Source organism: Vigna radiata, chromosome 7 (genome assembly GCF_000741045.1).
Source record: "Vigna radiata var. radiata cultivar VC1973A chromosome 7, Vradiata_ver6, whole genome shotgun sequence".
In the NCBI taxonomy this organism is placed as follows: domain Eukaryota; kingdom Viridiplantae; phylum Streptophyta; class Magnoliopsida; order Fabales; family Fabaceae; genus Vigna; species Vigna radiata.
The window spans coordinates 1,068,753-1,089,317 of NC_028357.1; the positions used below are offsets into that span (position 1 = coordinate 1,068,753).

General features: G+C 31.6%; 1 protein-coding gene across 1 annotated transcript; it reads right to left on the bottom strand.

The window, feature by feature from the left end:
- Positions 1-5,978: 5,978 nt before the first annotated feature.
- LOC106765553 (protein indeterminate-domain 2) lies at positions 5,979-9,604 on the bottom strand. The gene is made up of 4 exons (XM_014650220.2): positions 8,801-9,604; positions 8,303-8,699; positions 7,991-8,199; positions 5,979-7,446 (listed from the first exon to the last, which is right to left on the bottom strand). Exons 1-4 carry the CDS (start codon positions 8,913-8,915, stop codon positions 6,662-6,664), a joined length of 1,506 nt encoding a protein of 501 aa, XP_014505706.1. The 5' UTR covers positions 8,916-9,604; the 3' UTR covers positions 5,979-6,661.
- Positions 9,605-20,565: the final 10,961 nt, after the last annotated feature.

The following is a 20,565-nucleotide window of genomic DNA, read 5'->3' on the forward strand; positions in this document are numbered from 1 at the left end:
ACACGGGAAAATAAGACACATTTAATTAAATTAAAAGATAATTTTACCTTTTAACATCATTGGAATGACTTACATTTTGAATTCTTTTTTACTAAATAAAAGAAAAATGATATTGCATTTGACGTTTTTCCTAGTGAAAATATAACCTAGTTTCTTTTATTCTTCAATATTTTGTGGCGACATAAAACAAAATAAGTTTCTTTTATTCTTCAAAACATAAAGCATTTCAATATTATATATGAGATGGTGGGAACGGAACAACTATACTGTCTACTAGTAATGATTCCCTTGTTGACTTATTGTAAGTTTATCTAGTTTAGAAATTAAAAATCCCCTCATTAAATAAAAATATAAAAATTAGAGATATATAAAAAGATATGATTTATAAATATTAAGCTTTAATGCTTTAGATAAAAAATAAGTTAAATTTTTTACATCAATAATTCATATTTAAAAAATAATTAATCTTTCTCATCATTTGCTTACTTAAAAATTAGTTGGTACTCACAAATATTTATTATCCGCGGGTAGCGGTTATTTTAATACCTGCTTATAAACGGATCGGATGCGAGAATTATACTATCTATATTCACGGATATCTGTTACCCATAAAAAATAAAAATATAGTTTATATTTTCTTAAGTTTAATTTAATTAAAATTAACATTAATTTATATTTTATAAGGTTAAATTTAACTAAAATTAAATTTTAATTTATGTATAATTTAATTTTTATTATATTTTATATATTTTTTGTAATTTTATTTAAATTTTATTTTAATAATTTATAAAAATATATTTTTTAAAATATTTACTGGTATCTGCGGGTTTTAAAATATTCGTGGATATTTTTTAAGCGAGTATCTGGCAAGTAGCGGGTCGAGTAGCAGGTGAATTTTTTTTTGTCGGATCGGGTTGCAGATAGACACTATCCATGTCCGACCCGATCCGTTGCCATCCCTACCAATGACTACATATATAAAGGGCTGGAGGTATATGTTTATTAGCACAAGTTTTTTTTTTCATCAAATTAAAATTTCGAAATCACTTTAGATGTTTGAAAATTGTTAAATTCCTATTTTAATTTTAAAAATTGCATAAAATTAATAAAAGTGTATCATATCGTTTGCTACATCCATGTGTACCGTATGACCCGTTTTGGGACCAAACACCACTCAGGTCGTCCATCTAGGTTGTCTTTCTAGGTCGTCTATCTAGGTCATCCTTCCAGACTGTTTATTCAGGTCGTCCACCCAAACCGTCCTTCTAGACTGACCACTCAAGTCGTCTTTCCAGGTTGTCCTTCCAGGTCGTCCATCCAGGCCATCCACCCAGGTCATCCACCCAGGCCTAGGCCATGCCCAATATGAATTAACAGTATGGTCAGATTGCCAGTGTTAATGACTCAATAAGCCCCTAATTCAAATTAAGGTGTGAGTGGACTGTCATTAAGATAGCAAAAGGTAAAGACTCATCAATAATATTATAAAGAAAGGTTATAAAGGTTCCAGGTATGAATTTAGGATCATTATGCACATTATCACCACCATTTGTTTTGTTAACCAACTGATTATATTATTAACTTAAGCGTCGGAGTGACTTTGACAGTTATCCACCCACACGACTTTGACAAGAAGGAGGGAGAGCGAACAATGTAGCTTGGAAGATGGATAACCACTAGGGAGCTCATCTGATCTTTAGGACAACTTGGAGTGCTTTAAGTAAGAGACTTCAATTCTATACCCGAAACAAAAAGCAACATTCTTATGTTATTATCATCATCAGAAAATAAAAAAAATTAATTAAAGTTTAAGTCAATAAAACACACTGGTTTTCTTGCACTTTTTTTTTCAAAAGTAATTATTTTTTGTTTTGGCACATTAAATGCGAGCCCCGACATTTCATTCTTTCACACTAAGTTACAATAAAAAATAGACTCTATTAGACATCATCCGTTAAGGCTCTTCAGCTCAAGTGTGACACTAATAAGTGATTCGAGATTATCATTTATTGTAATTTTAATAAGTTTAACATGATCTAGAAAATAAATAACATCCACATTATGGGTAAAGTGGTCCAACTTTATACTATTTTACAATGTTCTAATATTAAAAAATAAATTTAAGTGGCTAATATAATATTAGTTTATAAATAATAATCATGATAATTTTGTAAATATTAGAGCACTTTTTTATATTTAGAAATTAATATATACTTTTTATATAGATTGAAAAAATAATAAATGTAAAATTTTTATATTAAAATATCAACTTATATTTCTTTCATATTTTTTCTTGTAATTTTGTGCCATGAATTCTTTTTATAATTTTTTTTTTACTTTTTTAAGTTATCACTTCTTTTGTTTACTTTTTTTTAGTTATCACATGTTTATCTTATATTCACTAGTGTAAACTAGATATATTATATCACTTTTTGAGTGTACGTTAGATCGATTTTGACATTAATCTAATATAAATTGGTGTGATGTTTAAGACATATTAGAATAGTTGTAAAATCGATCTAACATATACATATATTTGATTAGTTTTTATCAACCAATTTAATACCTTTACCTGAAAAGACAAAAAATAAACATTTATCAAAGGCAGATTATATCGATTAAGGCTATAATCGATCTAATATGTGCATGAACTTTTAGAAAAATGGCACATATTAGATCAGTTATGACCTTAACTGATCTAGTATGTGATATATTAGGTTAGTCAAAACCGTAACCGATATAATATTTGTTTTTTTTAAGTTAAGTTTACAATTGCAAGAACTCAAATTTGTTGCATTCAAAACAACAATATACAGTCGTAGTCAGACAAAATTTCAACAATGTATTTCACCAAGATTTGTCCTAAATCATAAAGACATTACTAATACTAAATAAAAAATAAAATGAAATATACATATGAACTAATTGTTATACGGTAAGAATTATTTAACCTATTCAATCCTTTCAATCTTTTCAAATCTCAATGGTTCAACATTGTCAAAAGGTTGACGTAAGGAATGTAAATTAGTTATTTCATAACAACATATATCAAAGTCAAAGATTAATTCTTCTTTTATGTTTTACCTCATCCCAAGAATAGTAAGAGTAGTAGGAGCTATGGTCCACATCCATACATAACATGATATCCACCCTCAAAGCTTCGTTATTGCCTCTTACACTAATATATGAAATTTATGTAATTAATATATGAAAAAAAAAGTTACTATAAAATAGGTTTAATGTAAATACCTTAGGAGAAATCAATTGTAATTTTGAAGATCAAGCGAATTTACCTCCCAACATACTGTAGATATTCATAACACTAAAAAAAGAAGTCATTAGTCATTTACAACATATTTGGTTATATAAATAACATTATTTTTGTAATTAGTACATACCTCCTTAGTATACTTTTCAAGTCTGAGGAGATGTTCTTGTACAATGAACATAACCAAACGACAATATTGTCCATTGGACAAATAATCCTCAATTGCCAATGAGACTTGTTAATCATGAATATTAATTAGTGATTTAAAATTAATTATTTAATAACTAAAGTGAGAAATTTTAACTTATGCATTAATATAAGGGGCCATATAAATCCTTTTTTTAGGTCTCCATCCATGTTTAAATGTAAGTTTGACATTCTCTTATTTTATTTTCCAGACTTTTGTATGTTTTAAGGTTCAAGAAAACAATGGACATGAGCATTCCCCTTGTTGGTTATTGGATCGTTCATTTACATACCTGCATTAAAACCATAAAGTTTAGTGACAATGATTGTTCCATAAAATGTTTATTGACAATATAACATAGTGTACTGACAACATTCATTTTTAATGTTCATCATATGATTCCCCTGGATGATTTTGTAGACATCGTGCATGTGGATATACGATGACATATTACCATTGTCTATGTCGAAAATTATTGCATCCAAAGGAATGGCACAAGGTGCTTTAAATAGATTTGTTGAAACCCTAGCCAACTCATGAATTAGACTAACATTTTATTGGGGTTGGGGTTGGTATTGGGACTCAGGGCCAAAATCACATGCAATTGGGGACTTTTGTCTACTATGGTCTTGTCGAAGATAATAACAAAGTTAAATAGGAAGTTTGTATTAATTTAGTAAGTGTAATTCTATTGAAGAAAAAAAAAACTTGATCCTTTGTTGAAATAGCCTTAACTAATTGTTTAGGCCATGAAACGAATGTTTCAAGTGTCTCAATCACTAATTGCACCTCCTCTATGGGCACTGGAATCAAAGCTATGGCATCTCTAATTTCCTCAATTACCAATCTAGCCAAATAATTAGGCATTTGCATTGTGTGCATGGTTGATCCCCATGGACACAATCTCCCAATGGCCACTAGATGAAGAGGAACCTCTCCAAAATACAACTTATACCTGTAGGAGATATCATTCTTTGTGTATTCAAATTCTTCATCCTCTACTTATACTGCATTATGTAGTGTTGCTCAAATTTACACCTTAATTCATCACCAACTTGTGCCTTTATGGTCTGAGTTAATTACTCTATCATCTCATATGTGATAGGAGTTGCCCCAAACTTATTTTGTAGATGATAAGTTCTAAAATATTGTATCACACCCACACCATAACCAGTAGTACATACATAACATACATAACTAAAGCGCTCTTCAGTACCAATAATAGTGGTCAATATGCCTTAACGACCCTAAGGAACAAAACTTCCTTGTGTACTTTACTCTACAAGAGAATCATATTAAACAATGTGTTACTCATAATACAAAACAGAACAAATTCTTAAGTTAAATATATTTACTAACTTACAATTATTTCAGCAATAAGTTGTGATTTCTTAGATGTCATTCGTCTTCCTGGTTTAGTACAAGCAAACTTTTATATCTAATGTCTGCTGGAAGGGATGGTGGATTGAGAATTGCTTCATTCGAACTTGATAACTCCATTGTTGTTTTATCTTAACTTCCATTATTCTTTGTTCCAGCAAGTCATATCCTCCACGAGAAAGTGTGTGGTGTTTCATTTTTTTTATTGTATAGCTTGTGCTTTCTTTTTATTTTCCTATTAAAAAAGTAATATAGGTAAATGGTTAATTTCCTTACACATATAATTAAAGTCTAATATGGGAAGATTTTCAATTCACCACACCACTTTTACAAGCAACTCAACATACAATAATCTCAATTCAATCAAATTTCACAAGTCAAACAACACATCATCATACAAACATCAATTATAACCATTCTACCAATCCAAATCAAGTAAACTAGCTTCCTTTACCTGGACGATGCTCTAATGGTTCTAACAACTCTAGAATTTCTCTTACAACTCCAAGATTTCTATTTGCTCCTACAATTCACAACAACTTGATCAGAGTATACTCTTGGTATCACTGATCAACAAAGATACTTATAGAAGACTCAAACTTCTAAGAATAAAGAAAACTCTGTACATGCACAAACATATAATTTCAAGGAAAATGAACAGAAATCAATTTACTTTTTAGTTAAAATTAATCGGATAAGAAGAAAGATCTCGTCTCAAGAATTCCTGAAACCGTCTTTAATCTTCATAAAGATGAGTAGAGAGTGAAAATCTTTAGAAAGAATGCAAGAAATTTTTAAAGATAAGAATTTTAAAAAGATAAAACTTTTAGAAAATATTTTTAAAATAAAATAATGGAGCATCGTTACTTAAAATACTCTATGATATCTAATATTCTGTTTTCAAGGATGAAAAGTTTAATATTACTTCTATATTATTAAATATTATTAAAGTGATTATATTTAACTTGAGAAAGTATTTATTAATTCTTTAAGAATATCCTAATTACAGTAAATCCTTTCTAAAAGTATACTTAATTGTACTTGGCAATTAATTAATATTTCATCCTATTATATCTAAAGTTGCACTCTAATAATATATAATACATTCAATAAAAAACTAATAACCAAAATCAAATCCCAAATTTAAAAGAACGGTGCTTATAATAATCTTTAACTATACAAAGTATGCTACAACAATTTATGACATTTACATCAAAACATTAATTACTTACTATAGTATTCTATCAACCATTAACTACAAAACAATGGGGCATGGATAAAAATAAACCTCGTTACAATAAATCGAAAGTAGAAGAAAACTATACTAATGAAAGTTTCCTGATTTATGCCAACAGCTACGGATCAAAGCATTCAACGGCAAAATTCAAATTGGATCAAAACTGTGGAGGCTCAAGAAGTCGTGACCAAGATGATAACTTCAATCGTGTCACTGTCGCCGAAACCTACGACATCCATATCAAATTTGGAACACTTTGCAAACAACCTTAATTCACAACTAACCGTCCTCCAGAACAGAGCAAGAATATTGTAACTTGTGCCACTAAATGGAATTTGCCACCTTTCCGTTTTCAAAGACAGTAAATACAGTCATTTCCCTCACATCAAAAGGGGGCAACACAGTCCAAAAATTTCCCCATTTGCGCATAATTTCTTGCATAGCTCCATATCTGCATGCTTTATCATACTGCTACCAATACTCCTAATCATTGCTGCTGCAACGAAGCATTCTACACAAAGACGACATTTAATTCTACAGTCATAGATAACTTTTTGCCCTGATAAAAGCAGTTATTGCAACCAAAATGTCAAGAGCTCCTCCTTCCAATATCTTTGCCAGAAAACTCCCCATTACCAAAGGTTCCTGCTGCAGCTGCAGCAGCAACATCCAAACCACCACCAATAGATGTGATGAGTGCAGATAAGCCTCCACCAGCAGCCATCCCCAATCCTAGAAAATCAAGAGTTGTGTGTTTAGGACCAAACATGGAGGGTGTCCCCGTCATCAATTCCTTCAGTCCAGAATCACCATCACATGGAAGACTAAGTCCAAGCCCTGCAGGAACCGAAACACTCTCAGATTCTAACTGAGGCTGACCCCATTGCAGGCCATTTTGCTGCCCTGATGGGGTTGAAGCTGAAGATGATGACACAATGCCAAACCCGCGAAGCAGAGAGGCATTTGTGGCTGCAGCACCCATTTGAGCAGCTTTCTGCAGCAATGCAGTGGCTGACATGGCCGGTTGCGGAAGCGAGGCTCCTGTTGCGAATATTGATGAGGCATTACTGGTGGAGAGGCAAAGAGATATGGCCTCAGATGAAGAGGGAGATGTGATATCTGCACGGTGATCTGGAGGCCCCATGGCTCTAACTAAGTTACAGAATGCTGGTGTTTGAGATTGAAGAGTCCCAGATGACGTTGAAGAAGCAAACAAACTTGCAAACACACTACTACTATTACTATTATTAGTAGCACCAACATTGCTTGATGAGCAATTGGTACTACTGTTATTGTTGCTGCCAGAGCTCCCACTTATAGCAGTAGTAGCTTGAGGCTCCTCAATGACTTGTGGGGGATTGCTTTCCGGTAACTCTGAAATGCCAGAAGAAAAAAAGTGAAGAAAAAGAGAACAACAACAGCATTATTATAATGAAATATTATTAATTAAATAACAGAAAACGCAAAGTCGGAAAGCTGGTGCCTTTCTTTTTAAGTTAGATTAAAAGCTCAGAAGAAAAGAACAAAACAATAGTTTTTCCTCTACTAAAACGCACTCCACCCAAAAAACAAAAAAATCTTTTCCTCTTTTTAGCTTTGTATCTTTGAACATCCCTTGATGTCAATTGCACAATTCAGATCCCAGTCCCAAAGAACACCTTTTTAAGTTTATTTCCATTACTTAATTCGCCCATTCAGTCTCCGACTACTTCCCTCTTCCTTCTTTTTCATCGCAAACAAGTCACACCAAAACACAATACCAGACAAAAAACTACTAACCTCCGAGCTCATATTCGCTAACAAAAACAAAAACATAACTTTGATTTTGTTGACTAGTTTTAATTTAACCACATCACACGCGACAAAACCAAAAATAACGCATGTTTTTCCCTAGTAAGGTATTAATCGTCCAATCTACCTGGGTTCTGTTTCTGCACACCAGAAGATATGACACTGTTAGATTGCGCAGGGGTGGTGGCTGCAGCCGCCGCAACCTCCGGCGGCGGTGAGTCGGTTAAAACCATTGAATCATTCTCCTCATTAGCCTTGGTAACAACAGTGTGAGATCTCGCACCCTCCTTGGCCAACGCATCGCAAAACGCTCTATGCGTAATGAAGCTATCCCTCCTTCAAATCGCAACAACCAAGCAGAGGCTTAAGAAAGAATCCAAAATCGAGAGAGAGAGAGAGAGAGAGAAAGAGAGAGAGAGACAGAGAGTAAAAAAAGAACCTGGAGAAAACGGTTCCACAATCGCACTTATACTCTCTATTGCCGCATACTTTGGAGTGCGCTTTCCAATCCGACTGAACGGCGTATTTCTTGGAGCATTTGTCGCATTTCCACTTCTTCTCACCGTGCTTCCTGCAGAAGTGCTTCTTAATCCCCGTCAAGTCCCCCAAGGCTCTAGAAGGGTCGTGGTGCACGCACGCAGGTTCGGGACACACGTACACTCTCTTCCTTACCTCCTTGGTGGACCTCTGCCTCAGCTTCCAGGGCAAGTTGTGACCTCTCCGATGAAGCTGCAGATTCTGGTCCCTCTGAAACCCTTTGTTGCATATCTCGCAGACGAACCTGTTGGTCGCCAACAGCGTCTTCGGCGACAGAGCAATCACCTCTGCCTCAGGATCTGACAAAACAAACAAAATAATGATTAAATTAAATAGTGTTGGTTTGTTTTGTTTGATCTGGTTGTTTAGAAGTTTGATTTGACTGAGGTGAGGTCAGTACCTGGCATGCCAGGGAGGTTTCGTTTTCTCTTGGGAGCAGGTTTTTTTTGATTGCCAGAGGAAGACATGCTTGCTTCCCCTGACACTGTGGAAACGTTGTCCAAATCAACCGTCATGGAACCTCACTCTCTCTATTCACAAACTTCTGAGATGTTTTCTCTTTAGGGTTTCTATTCTACTGCTTACTTACTACTCTAATATCCACCGGTCAACCTCCACAGTTTTTTATAATATTTATTTAACCTCGTTTCTCTCATTTACCCTCTTCACCTACCTACCACCTCCAATAATGTCACAAAAATTAACCTTAAAACGGAACAAACAACGAGAATCCTTAAACCAAGTCTTCTTCACGACTTCTCACGCTATTACTTTCTGGAAAGACTTCCCATTTTTCACACCTTCCTTTTTTTTATTTACTTCTCCTCAAGTTAACTCGTCAGTATTAGGGAGCAATGTAAATTGATTAGTTAGCAGTAATGGAAAGGGTTAAGGAAGAGTGCACGCAGAGTGTTGAGAGAGTGGAAGACAAGTGTTTTTGGTTTGGTGCTCTGAGTCTTTGCTTAGTTTGAATCCGTATTCTGTATCAACAGACATGACAGTGAGACAGAGCATTGGCGAAACAATGAATATTATTGGTAACCAAAACAATTTCTCAAAGGAGTACAAAGTCAAAGAACCCACGGTGGCTTTCCTGTGTTTGCGCCGCTCTGGATTTGCCACGTTTCCGTTGCTTTTTATTACTAGATTTCTTTTATTATATTCCGTGTGAGTAAGGTGAAGAAGAATATGTGGTCCACGTTCAGTTATCTCTTTTCACCTTTAGATAAAATGATGATGTTTTATCAACATTTTCTAATATTTTTTTGTCGACAATATATATTATTGTTTTATTTATCTGTTTGATTTTATTTTAAAAAAATATTTTAAACAAATTAATCATAAACTATTATATATGTCAAAAAGTTATAAAAAAATTGTTAATTTTTTTTTTCCTAAATATATATCCATTAAAAAACATTAATGATTTAGATTAAAAAATAAGAATTCATCTATAATTTGGATCCTATCATGCAATTTAATCATCGTTTAATAATTGGAATCAAGTTCTAAAATTTTATTTAACGTATTCATATTGTTGGAAAATAATTAGAGTGGAAGAAATTGAAAAGGAGATTAACGGAAAGAATATTTTCGTTCATTTATTTTATTTTAATTTTTTATTTAAATGTCTTCAAATTATTATAAGTAAAGTTTATATTGGCCAGTGGATTTTTTTTGTCTAAACTAGACCTGTCAAATAAGTTAGCATTATAGAGTTTGACCTTATGACGTGGTAATGTTCACAAGATTAAATATTCTCAGAACTCTATATATTAGGATTAATATATAGGTTTTCTTTTTTAAAATTATCAAATATAATTATATTAATATGGTTAATAATTATATTAAGCATCCTAAATTAGAATATGTATTAAGACATCAGATTATTTTATTCATGTGATTTATTTTAGAGTTTGGATTTTCTGATGGATAAGACACTATACAGAAATTAAGAATCTTATTTTCATCTTTACATGAATCATTAATCAACCTAAAATACAATCTTTTCATTCATATACAACAACTAAATTACAAAAATAGAACACGTCATATTCGATCTCAAAAACTTTAAAATATTATAATTATGAATCTTTTTCACTTGTTGATTTATCTAATATGGTTAATAATTATATTAAACACAGTGGAGCATCCCAGGAAAATCTAAAGGTTGTAAATTGTAATGAGATGTTATAGCCACATAACATTTGAAAGTGAGATTCCTATATAAAAATCAATTATTAATAAAAAAAAAATGGTGTGATGAGATTTCAATGATCAAAATTGGTAATATAAAAAGAAAAAACTTTGCATAAAAAATTGATTTCAATTAATTTCACAAAAGTATACAAGTTTGAAATTTGGAGGCATTGCTTGAAACAGAAATTTTTATCTTTATCAAAATTAAATATACAATTGTATAAAATAAAGTAACAAGACGTCAAAGAAAACTTCAATAAGAACATTAAAAAAAAATCGATTCTTTTTTTAAAGAAAAAAAAATCCCTATTAATTTCCTGTACTTTGGAAATCATTTAAAAATTTAAGTATGATTTTGAGTAACTTTTTATATGAAAACTAATTTGAACTTTTCAGTTAGAAAAGTAAACTGATTAAAAAGTTTCGATTTAAAAAATAAATAAAAATTTGTTTAAAAATCAAATATAATCTTGATTAAAAATTAGTCGAAAAAGTTTAATTTAAAAAAATGTTTCATACTTCAAATAAACCAAAAATTGGTGAAAATTCAATTAAAACACTAAAATTTTGATAAAAAGTCCATGGGTGTTGCTCCTTCCACCTCCTCAAGTCAAATATTTTTGAAATAAATTAAAACAATAAGAAGGTACAGGTCCTACTTGTAGAGGTGCAGGAAGCAACACCCAAAGTCCATTTCTGCATCGGTCCAATAATAAGTCTATAAAAATAATACGCTAACGACTAAAACTTCCTGCACCCATCAAATTTCACCTTCCAATCCTTTAAAAATTTCTGGAAAATGTTTGGAAGTGATAGAAGAAGTAATAGAGTGTAGGAAGTAAATGATAGGGTGCAGAAAATAATTGACTATTTAAATCCATTTGAATGAAGTATTACTATTCATCTTTTACGAATTGGCCTAAATACAGATATTTTGGGAGATAAGTGTAACCATGGTTATAAGATTAATATTTATTTTGGAATGACGGAAGGAAAAATATTTTCTTTTGTCTATCTCAATTAGTATAGACAGATCGGTCATCGGATAGATGAATGGTAAAATCCTTCAAAAATGAAGTTTCAATTTCTTAAAATAAAATAAAATTGTCTTTTTATTTTATATGATGGTTTGATCAATATAAATGGAATGATTAATTATTAGTAAGACACTCAAACAAATCATCATTAAGATTGGATGGTTAGGATTGGTTAATTGTTAGAACAATTAATTCAAGTATTGAAAAACTTAAGATAAACATTATCATTAACCAGTAAACTATAATTAGTATGTTGTTAATAAAAACACATTTTAAAATTTATAAATATAAATTTAAAGTATGTAGATAATTGTATTTATTACGTCATTAATATCTAAACTGTGAAATATTTACTTTCAAAATAACTTAAATTACTACAAAAGATTCAGAGCAAAAAATAATTTGTGTACAATATGAATAACTCTTAAATATTAGACATTGATTTCGACCCTACACACCTCATCCTTACACACAATGTCTTAATTATTAGTCTATCAAATTTCAATTTAAAAAATAAACCACATTTAATTAAAAAAATCAAATCAAAATAAACTCCTATAGAAAATGACCGAAATCAAAAGCAAAGATTATAATTGTTGGAAAAAAAAAAGGTTCCGATTGAAAAATATTAATCGATACAAAAATTTGATAATTAAAAGAAATTCAGAAAAAAAAAAGTTGATTTCAGAAAAAAAAAAATGTGAAGATTTTTACTGCAAAACAATAAATGGAACGTAACTGGAAGAAGAATTCAATTAAAAAAAAATGCAGTTTCGATTTCTTAAAAAAATAAAATTTCCTTTCATTTTAAATTGCAATTTCTGAAAATTACAATAATGATGTTTTATATGAGTTAAAAATGTTTTCCTTTTTTAGAAAATTACAATTTCAATAAAAGAAAAGTGGGTGATACACATAAAAAAAGTTAGATATCCAAATTATATTACTTTCCGAAATTTTTTTGAATTAAAATTTGTAAGAATTTAGAAAATAAAATATTAAAATTGATAGGTGTTTAATAAAGAAAATTGAGTAGTTTAATATTTAATAAAATTAAATAAAATAAATCAAATTTTATAAATACGTTTCATTATTTAAAATATTCGTCATTTCTTTAAAACTCATTTTTTGAGTTTATTCTCTTTTCTTTTTAAGATTTCTGACTCCTAAGATATATATTCGACTATCAGGAAGTACCTAGGATATCATAGTAGTAAGTTTTTCATTCTCTATCGATTAATTTATCTAAAAGAGTAAGTTAATTTCTGCTTTTTTTCCTTGGTATGTTTCTATTTCTTTGCATGTGTGCTATTTATGGATGCATGTGTTATCCGAGTTGCCTATTCAACTATTTACTGATTAGTGGTTCTAATGGTATATCCTGATTATGATTCCATTGTTGTAGGTATAGTTAGTATTTTTTGATCTGCGGGAACTGTTTGAGGGTTCTATAGAGTTGTTGGTCTTCAAATAGGTAAAAGAAGCTAATTTGTTTGTCTTTAATTTCATAGTATAGCGTATGAGTTATGTTCGTTAGATTGTGATGAATTATATTTGGATGTACATGTGGTGATAGAAGATAACTTGTGTGTGATGTTGATATACTAATGAATGATTGTGGTTTTGATTGATTATATGTATTGATGTGAGTGTTCTAGCTGTTGTATTATGGTCTCATTGTGTATAAAAGTTGTTGTAGGACTGGATGTAGTGAAAGATAAGTGTTGAGGGGTTGCTTTGGTTGAAATTTGGGAATTCTAGTAAGTAAGATTCACTAGTGCAAAAACGTTGTTTAACGTCACCCATTAGACGTCGATTCCGTGAAAATCCGACGTCTATTACTGCACGGTAGCATTATCGTAAATAAATTAGAAAACTAAACGTCAGTTTCGATGTCCAGCGACGTCTATGACATCATAGACGCCGCACCTGCCGCAAACTGACGTCCAATTGCCTGAGGTATGTGATAAGGCAGTCCATTGACGTCGGTGTTCACGGGGACCGACGTCTACTAGGCTGCAATTAATGTTGCCCATCAAATTCCCATGAGCTTAGACGTCGGCTAGAAAGGGCATTGACGTTTACGTCACTGACAGAAAATCAAACGTCAACCGGTTCAGCTTTAGACGCCGAATAGACGTCGGATCCCGTGAAAAAGCGACATCGACTGGGCTACAATTAATGTTGTTCACCTAATTCCGCAGGCAATTAGACGTCACATAGTCAAACGCCAACGTCTAAGGCCTGTTTGGAAGGCGGGAAGATAAAAATTCTTCAATGTAGACGTCGGTTCTGTGGGGCACCAACGTCTAAGTTCCTGTATTTTCACCAAATTCGAGGGTTTTAGACGTCGGCTGTGAGGGGCACCGACGCGAACTACCCTGACAGGAAACCAAAACGTCAATCTTTTCAGCTTCATAGACGTCGGATCCCCTGAAACACCGACGCCCCATTTCATTTTAAATAGACNNCANACTCTTCACACCATTNAGTTTCTGATCTCGTCTTCATCTCTTCTCCTTTTTCTCTGCTTCTCCTCTTCTTTTACTCGCTTGCGCACCTCTACTTTTTATCTCCTGCGGCATTGCATTGTCGTTTCTCAATATGTTATTGTCTTCGTCCTCTCCTTTTACTCTCTTGCATCCCAGGTGCGTGGTTTTTTTTTATACTTTACCGTTTAAACTTTCTTTAGTTTTTTATCGATTATCTTGTCGTTCAACTGATTAAAATTTGCTTTCTTTGTGTTGTGTTTTAATGCAGTTTTGATCCTTTCTTTGGGTAACATAGTGTAACATTCTCCCTTTGCTTGCTTCCTCACAAGAAGAGTGGCGATCTTTTGAGTTTTCTATGGTTTCCAACCCAAAATGGAACTTGGGTCCTTGTCTAGTTCTCGTATCACCGTAATTTTTTTCCTTTGCGGTTGAATAATGGGAAGTAGTCATGGACCCAGGTTCGGTTTTGGGTTGAATGTCATAGAAGATTCAAAAGACGCAAGCTTTTTTTGTGGGGAAACTAGCGAGAGGAGAGTGTTACACAATGCTACCGAAAGTCTGGATCAAAACTGCACTAAAACACAACGCCCTTGTTAGACGTCGGTTAGTGCATGGTCCGACGTCTATAAGAACATAGACGTCGGTTAGTGTCATTTACAACCTCTATATATTCATGTTGACGTCGGTTTAGGAATAGGTGGACGTCTATATATAGTAAATAGACGTCGGTTTGAGTATAAGCAGACGTCGGTGGATATCGTTAACTGACGTGTATATAGACGTCGGTTGGATGAATTCCGACGTCACATAGACGTCATCCGTATAGACGTCGGTTGGGAAGGTGACGTTAAAAACCCAAATTAACCGACGTTAAATAGCATTTTTGCACTAGTGATGCTAAAGTAGTCACGTTGCCATGATAACTGATATTCCTAATATTTTTTTTTTTATCATTTAGAACTTATAACAATCCTTACATAACCAAAAGATAATAGTGTAAAAAGGAGAGTCTTGTATAATTTGTAAGAGTTTTAAATAATAATGATATTTCAATTAAATTGACAAAAAATAATGGTGAATAAAGACAGCCACAAGTATATGACTCATCATAATTTGAAATTTATATTATATTTAGATAGTCGGGTTTAGATTCATAGTATGCTTTTAAGACGTTTGTTTGTATGAAATATGATGAATGATGAATTATAATATTATGTGTTTGTTTCTTTTAATATTAATTTATCTTTTATGTATTTTCTTTGGCTCTCTCTATGTGTGTTTTTTTTCTTTATAATGGTAACCTTAATAATAAATTTTTATAATTATAAAATTAGGATGTCTGAGAATAAACAAATACTATAAATTAGATGTTTCAATTGTGAAACTAGGTGAAAGAAAAGTGAAATTAGAGGAGAGAAGAAATAGATTTGGAAATAAAAAAATAAATTGGAAAAAAAACTATTCAAAAGTAAAAATAAAAAACTCAAAAAAAAAACAATAAAATAATTTAAGATATTAATACATCACATCACCAAACTGCGTTTATGTCAATTTAATTGAAATATTATCATTTAAAAAAACTAAAACTCAATTAATTAAAAAATAAATAAAAACATTTGAATATTTTTTTCAAAATGTACATAGAACAAAATATTAATTAAACTGAATGATTTTTATCATCGATTTTCAATAAACTATTAGAATTGGTTTTGATTGTCAATTAAAAAATTCTCTCGTCATCATCTTTAAATGATTCTATTACAACAAAACACAAATTTGAGATTGCAATCAATTAGTCGGAGTTAAAAATTTATAGTTCCTTCCATTGTGAAAAAAATATTATCAAAATTAATTTCCCTCTTAAAATTTGAAAATCCAAATATTTTTTAAGTCATTGAAAAATATGAGATGAAAGAATCATTGAAAAATTTCTTCATCATCGAAATCCAGGTATTAAACTTGCAAATTAATCTATATATAACAAAATTTAATTTTACCATTTAAAATTGAATATAATTTCGATTAAACGATTACAAAAAGAAAAAAAAAATTCCCTTTTTTGAAAGAAGTAATTGTTTGAAATTGAAATAAATTTTAAAATAATATCAATATTCAATATTTGTGCTGTGGAGTTAGCTGAAAAAAATTCCAATATTAAATTTTAATTTATGAGCAACAAATATATTTTAATATCTTTTTCATTACATTGGGAAATTTTGTTAACTGTGATTTTATTTTAATAATTGAAGTAATGTATGTGACATCCCTATTATATAGCATACATGGATATAAATTAAGACGTCATCATAGATGATAATAAAAAGTAGCAAGAGTGGTCAAGGTATTTAAATTAGGATTACAGTAATTCAGATACAGGGAAATTAAAACGTGGAAATTCTAAGTCTCTCAAAATACATAAGTGTTCAAAGAGGCATAACAGTCCAAAAATTTCTAGAGGGTCTAGGCAGCAGTATTCTCGCTCTCCTCTAGGACATTCTCCAGAGAGACCTCATTCTCCTTTACTCACATCCAAGTGGATGATCATTGCAAAAGAAAACGTATACAACATGGCACAAACACAAGCAAGCAAGGGTGAGCTAATTATATAAAATCATGCAACTCAATTTAGGCATGTAACATACAAGAAATAACTCACACCAAATAGTTTCAGAAATACAACCTAAGCATGTTAATTTCTAGACTTGACTCGTCCGGACTTTAAAATGATAGTCGGGCTATGGCGAGTCTTGCACCCATGGTGACTTATGAAACTTGGGTTCCCCACCCTGCCACACTCATGAGGTTAGTCCGTTCCAGGCCTTGAGGCATACTAGGAGCCCCCAAGACTAAGGACCTACTGCTACTCCTCACCACATGGTTCAACCTCTCTAAGTGAGTATGATTGACCATTGGAGCGTCAGAATGACTCCCAAGGTTGAGCCCCTACTTTCATTTTAAAACACTAAGGGCACCACCTTGAATCCTCGCCTTGAGGATCATGGAATTACGTCCAAGAACCATGCTCGTTACACTTAACATCAACTCATAACCTTTATGATCACATACTTTCAAGTTAACAACATCACCTCAGTCATAATTTACATTGAAATCATTCCATATTCATTTCCAAACAATAACAGACCCAAAAGAACTAATAAACAACACAAACCCCACAAACTCATACTTAGACAATCAAAATGACTTGAAAACCATCACCAACAGTTCCGGAAGGATCAAAAACCCCCAGAACGACCTAAGGAACGTCCAAAAATGATACCCGGAACCTCGAAAACCACTCAAAACTGTTCTGGATGATTTTTCAACGACAATAATCGATTATTACATATGATAATCGATTATTACATGTGATAATCGATTATTTGAGAAAACTTTGAAGAAAATATGAAGTTCTGACTAGAATAATCGATTATCAAGTGAGATAATCGATTATTCTCATCAGTTTTTGACAGCAACCTGATTTTTCTGGTTTTGGTACATCTTAGACATATCCAATTGTTCAATTTAAATTCTGTAACACTAATATTGATATGAAACATGTTTAACCAATTTAAACTATTCCTATAGTAATTATAAGCTGACCTAGGTGTGAATTTAACTCTAAAACATTCATNCCTAAGACTTAGGGGNCCTGATTCAATTATGACACTGTTGATAGGTTTTGGTTCAGTTTTATAGTCCAAACAAGTCTAAATTAAGTTACCTAAACTGCCTANACAGACCGTACACANCCCACACCACANATACCTAAATTTTCTATCTCGCTTCCCTTTAACCAACCCAAAATCAACCCAATTCCTCTNCTGATCCTCTAACTGTCCTAAGGGTTCTACTCTCTCCCAANCTTCTTGTACCCCAATNGGTCACCGGAGTGGGAACAAATNTCCAACGCATCNGANTCACCTTCGGCACNANNACATATGACTAGTCACAANTGACTGGACCAGGCCAGGGCTGCTCTATGATCAGTGATGTGCCGGCTCTGGTTTTTAGGTTCCCTCTATCCTACCAACAAAGAAGGAGGTTCCTAATCGGGTTCAACCGACTTATTAAAGTATCCTAGTTGCTCTACGGCGTTCTTAAACCTCAATTACCCTTAACCAATACGTCACTTCCACTCACAGACCCTAAATTCTACACAGCCCATGCCCCTTCATCATATCACCAGTAAAAATCAAATTTCTAGTAAACACAACATTTACAGCATGTCAATTTCCAACATCCCATCCATTTAAAACAAGTCAATCCATGCAATACCAAATCCACAGATTCATGCATAATATTCCAGAGCATATCATCTTACATTCACAAGAGCAGCATACTTTCATATCAACCAATTCACAACAAGTTCAACATATATTTCCATCAATGAATACACAAACCAAGAAATAATATATTTATCTATATAGTTAGCTCCCCTTACCTGGTGGGTTGCTCAACACAGTTCACAGATGCTCTAACAGTACCCCCTACACCGAGCGAAACTGGACAGAACCTATAAATCACCAAATTGATGATGGAGACAATTTCTTAGGGCTATTACCAAGTAACGAATGGAAAGGAACAGACGTAGAGCACATGAAATCTATAGGACAACAAGCCCTAGGTTCAAGAATGGTTGAAGAAAAGGGAAAAGTGTACTCACCAGTCGGAATTGAAGAACGTTCGGTGCAAATTAAAGCCCTCTACGCTAGGAACAATTTGGAAGCACCAAATCACAGTTTGAACGGTTCAAAATGCTGGAGTTGTAGAGAGAAGGCAGAGGAAATTTGGTTAGGGCATAAGAGCCTTTTTAGAGAGAGAAGGGAAAATGAGTAAAATGAAAATCTGATTTGAAAAAGAAACCTCTCCTAAAGCCAAATGCTCTAATTTTGATGGGCCTGCTGCCTCTTACTAAGGCCCAATAGCCTTATAAATTATGGGGTCCTTACAATGTCCTTTAACATTAACTATTTTTTTTACAAAAAATTATTAGAATGTTATAAAAAGAAAAGACTATCCACAATTAAGATTAAATGAAACTTATTAAGAAAATTATGGATACATAGAAATGTGCTTTATAAATATTACATTTGTATTCTATCACTGGATGAATTAGTTATTACAATATTCTTTACTATTTTGCATTTTTACGCAAAAAAAAATTATGTTTGTTTTAAGTTTTATGCAATTTATTCCCATAGAACTTTAAATCTTTACAATTTTATCTTCCTATTATAGTTGAATTTATATCTTCACAGATAATAAATGAACTTGTGTGAGCGTGTGTCTGGAAAGAAAAAAGGTATTTTTGCTTTTACTTAAAAATTTACTTATGACATTATGTCTATTTCTGTAACAAAATTTTTGAAAAAACAAAAGGTTGATTTAAGATTTCTTTAATCCGTTTTCATATATTTTCCTTATTATATTAACAAGCAGGTAATGAACTAATCTTTAAACTTAGTTTAGTCTAACAAAATTCATTTGTAAAATTAAGTTTCCATCTGTTTATATATTATTATGAATTAATTTTATTCTTTTGTTAATATGAAACTTCAACACACATCCTCTTCATCTAATATACGACAAATTTTTTAGGATATTAATTCATGATTTTAATATTATATTAAAAAGTAAATTTTAAGTTTAACTCAATCTTATAAAATTGATTTGTAAAATAAATTTTACATTTACTTGATAATAAATTTGATAATAAATTTAATAGTAGTTTATGAAGACAAATACAGCTTGTACATAAAATCAAACATTAATAAATGATACGATAATAATCCTTAGTACATATATTTATAGTGTATAAAATTAAATATTAATAAATGATATGATAACAGTTTGATATAAAATAAAACAATAAATTCACTAAATAATAAATTTTCTAAAATAAACTAATTCTATTATATCCATTGTTAAAAAATAAATTTTAAATTTAACTTAACATTATAAAATTCACTTATAAAATAATAGATATATCTATTTTTAACTGTAAATTGCTTTATTTATTACCATTAGAAAAAAAAAAAAAAAACTATCTTCAAACATTATTACTTGCTATCGACAACAATGTTATAAATGGACGAATCCATGTCATGGCCACTCCAAATTCACAATGTCAAGGAACGCAATTAGGTATGTAATCTTCAATCTTTTTTCACATTTTGCTTTGCAATCCAAAGTGTTATGCCAAAGTATATCTAAAACAACCCATCATCAACTGTGCAAAAAACAGCACCATCTAGGACGAACACGACCAAATAAACACCATATCGGACCTTTGATAACTACATAGTTTCAACCAATTTTACATCAACCACCACATTCCCTCATTCACACTATTTTAATCAACCTTTCTTGAAAGAAAAATAAACATGGTCAAAAGAAAGGTGCCAAATTTCATCATATATAGATTAAAGAAACAGTTG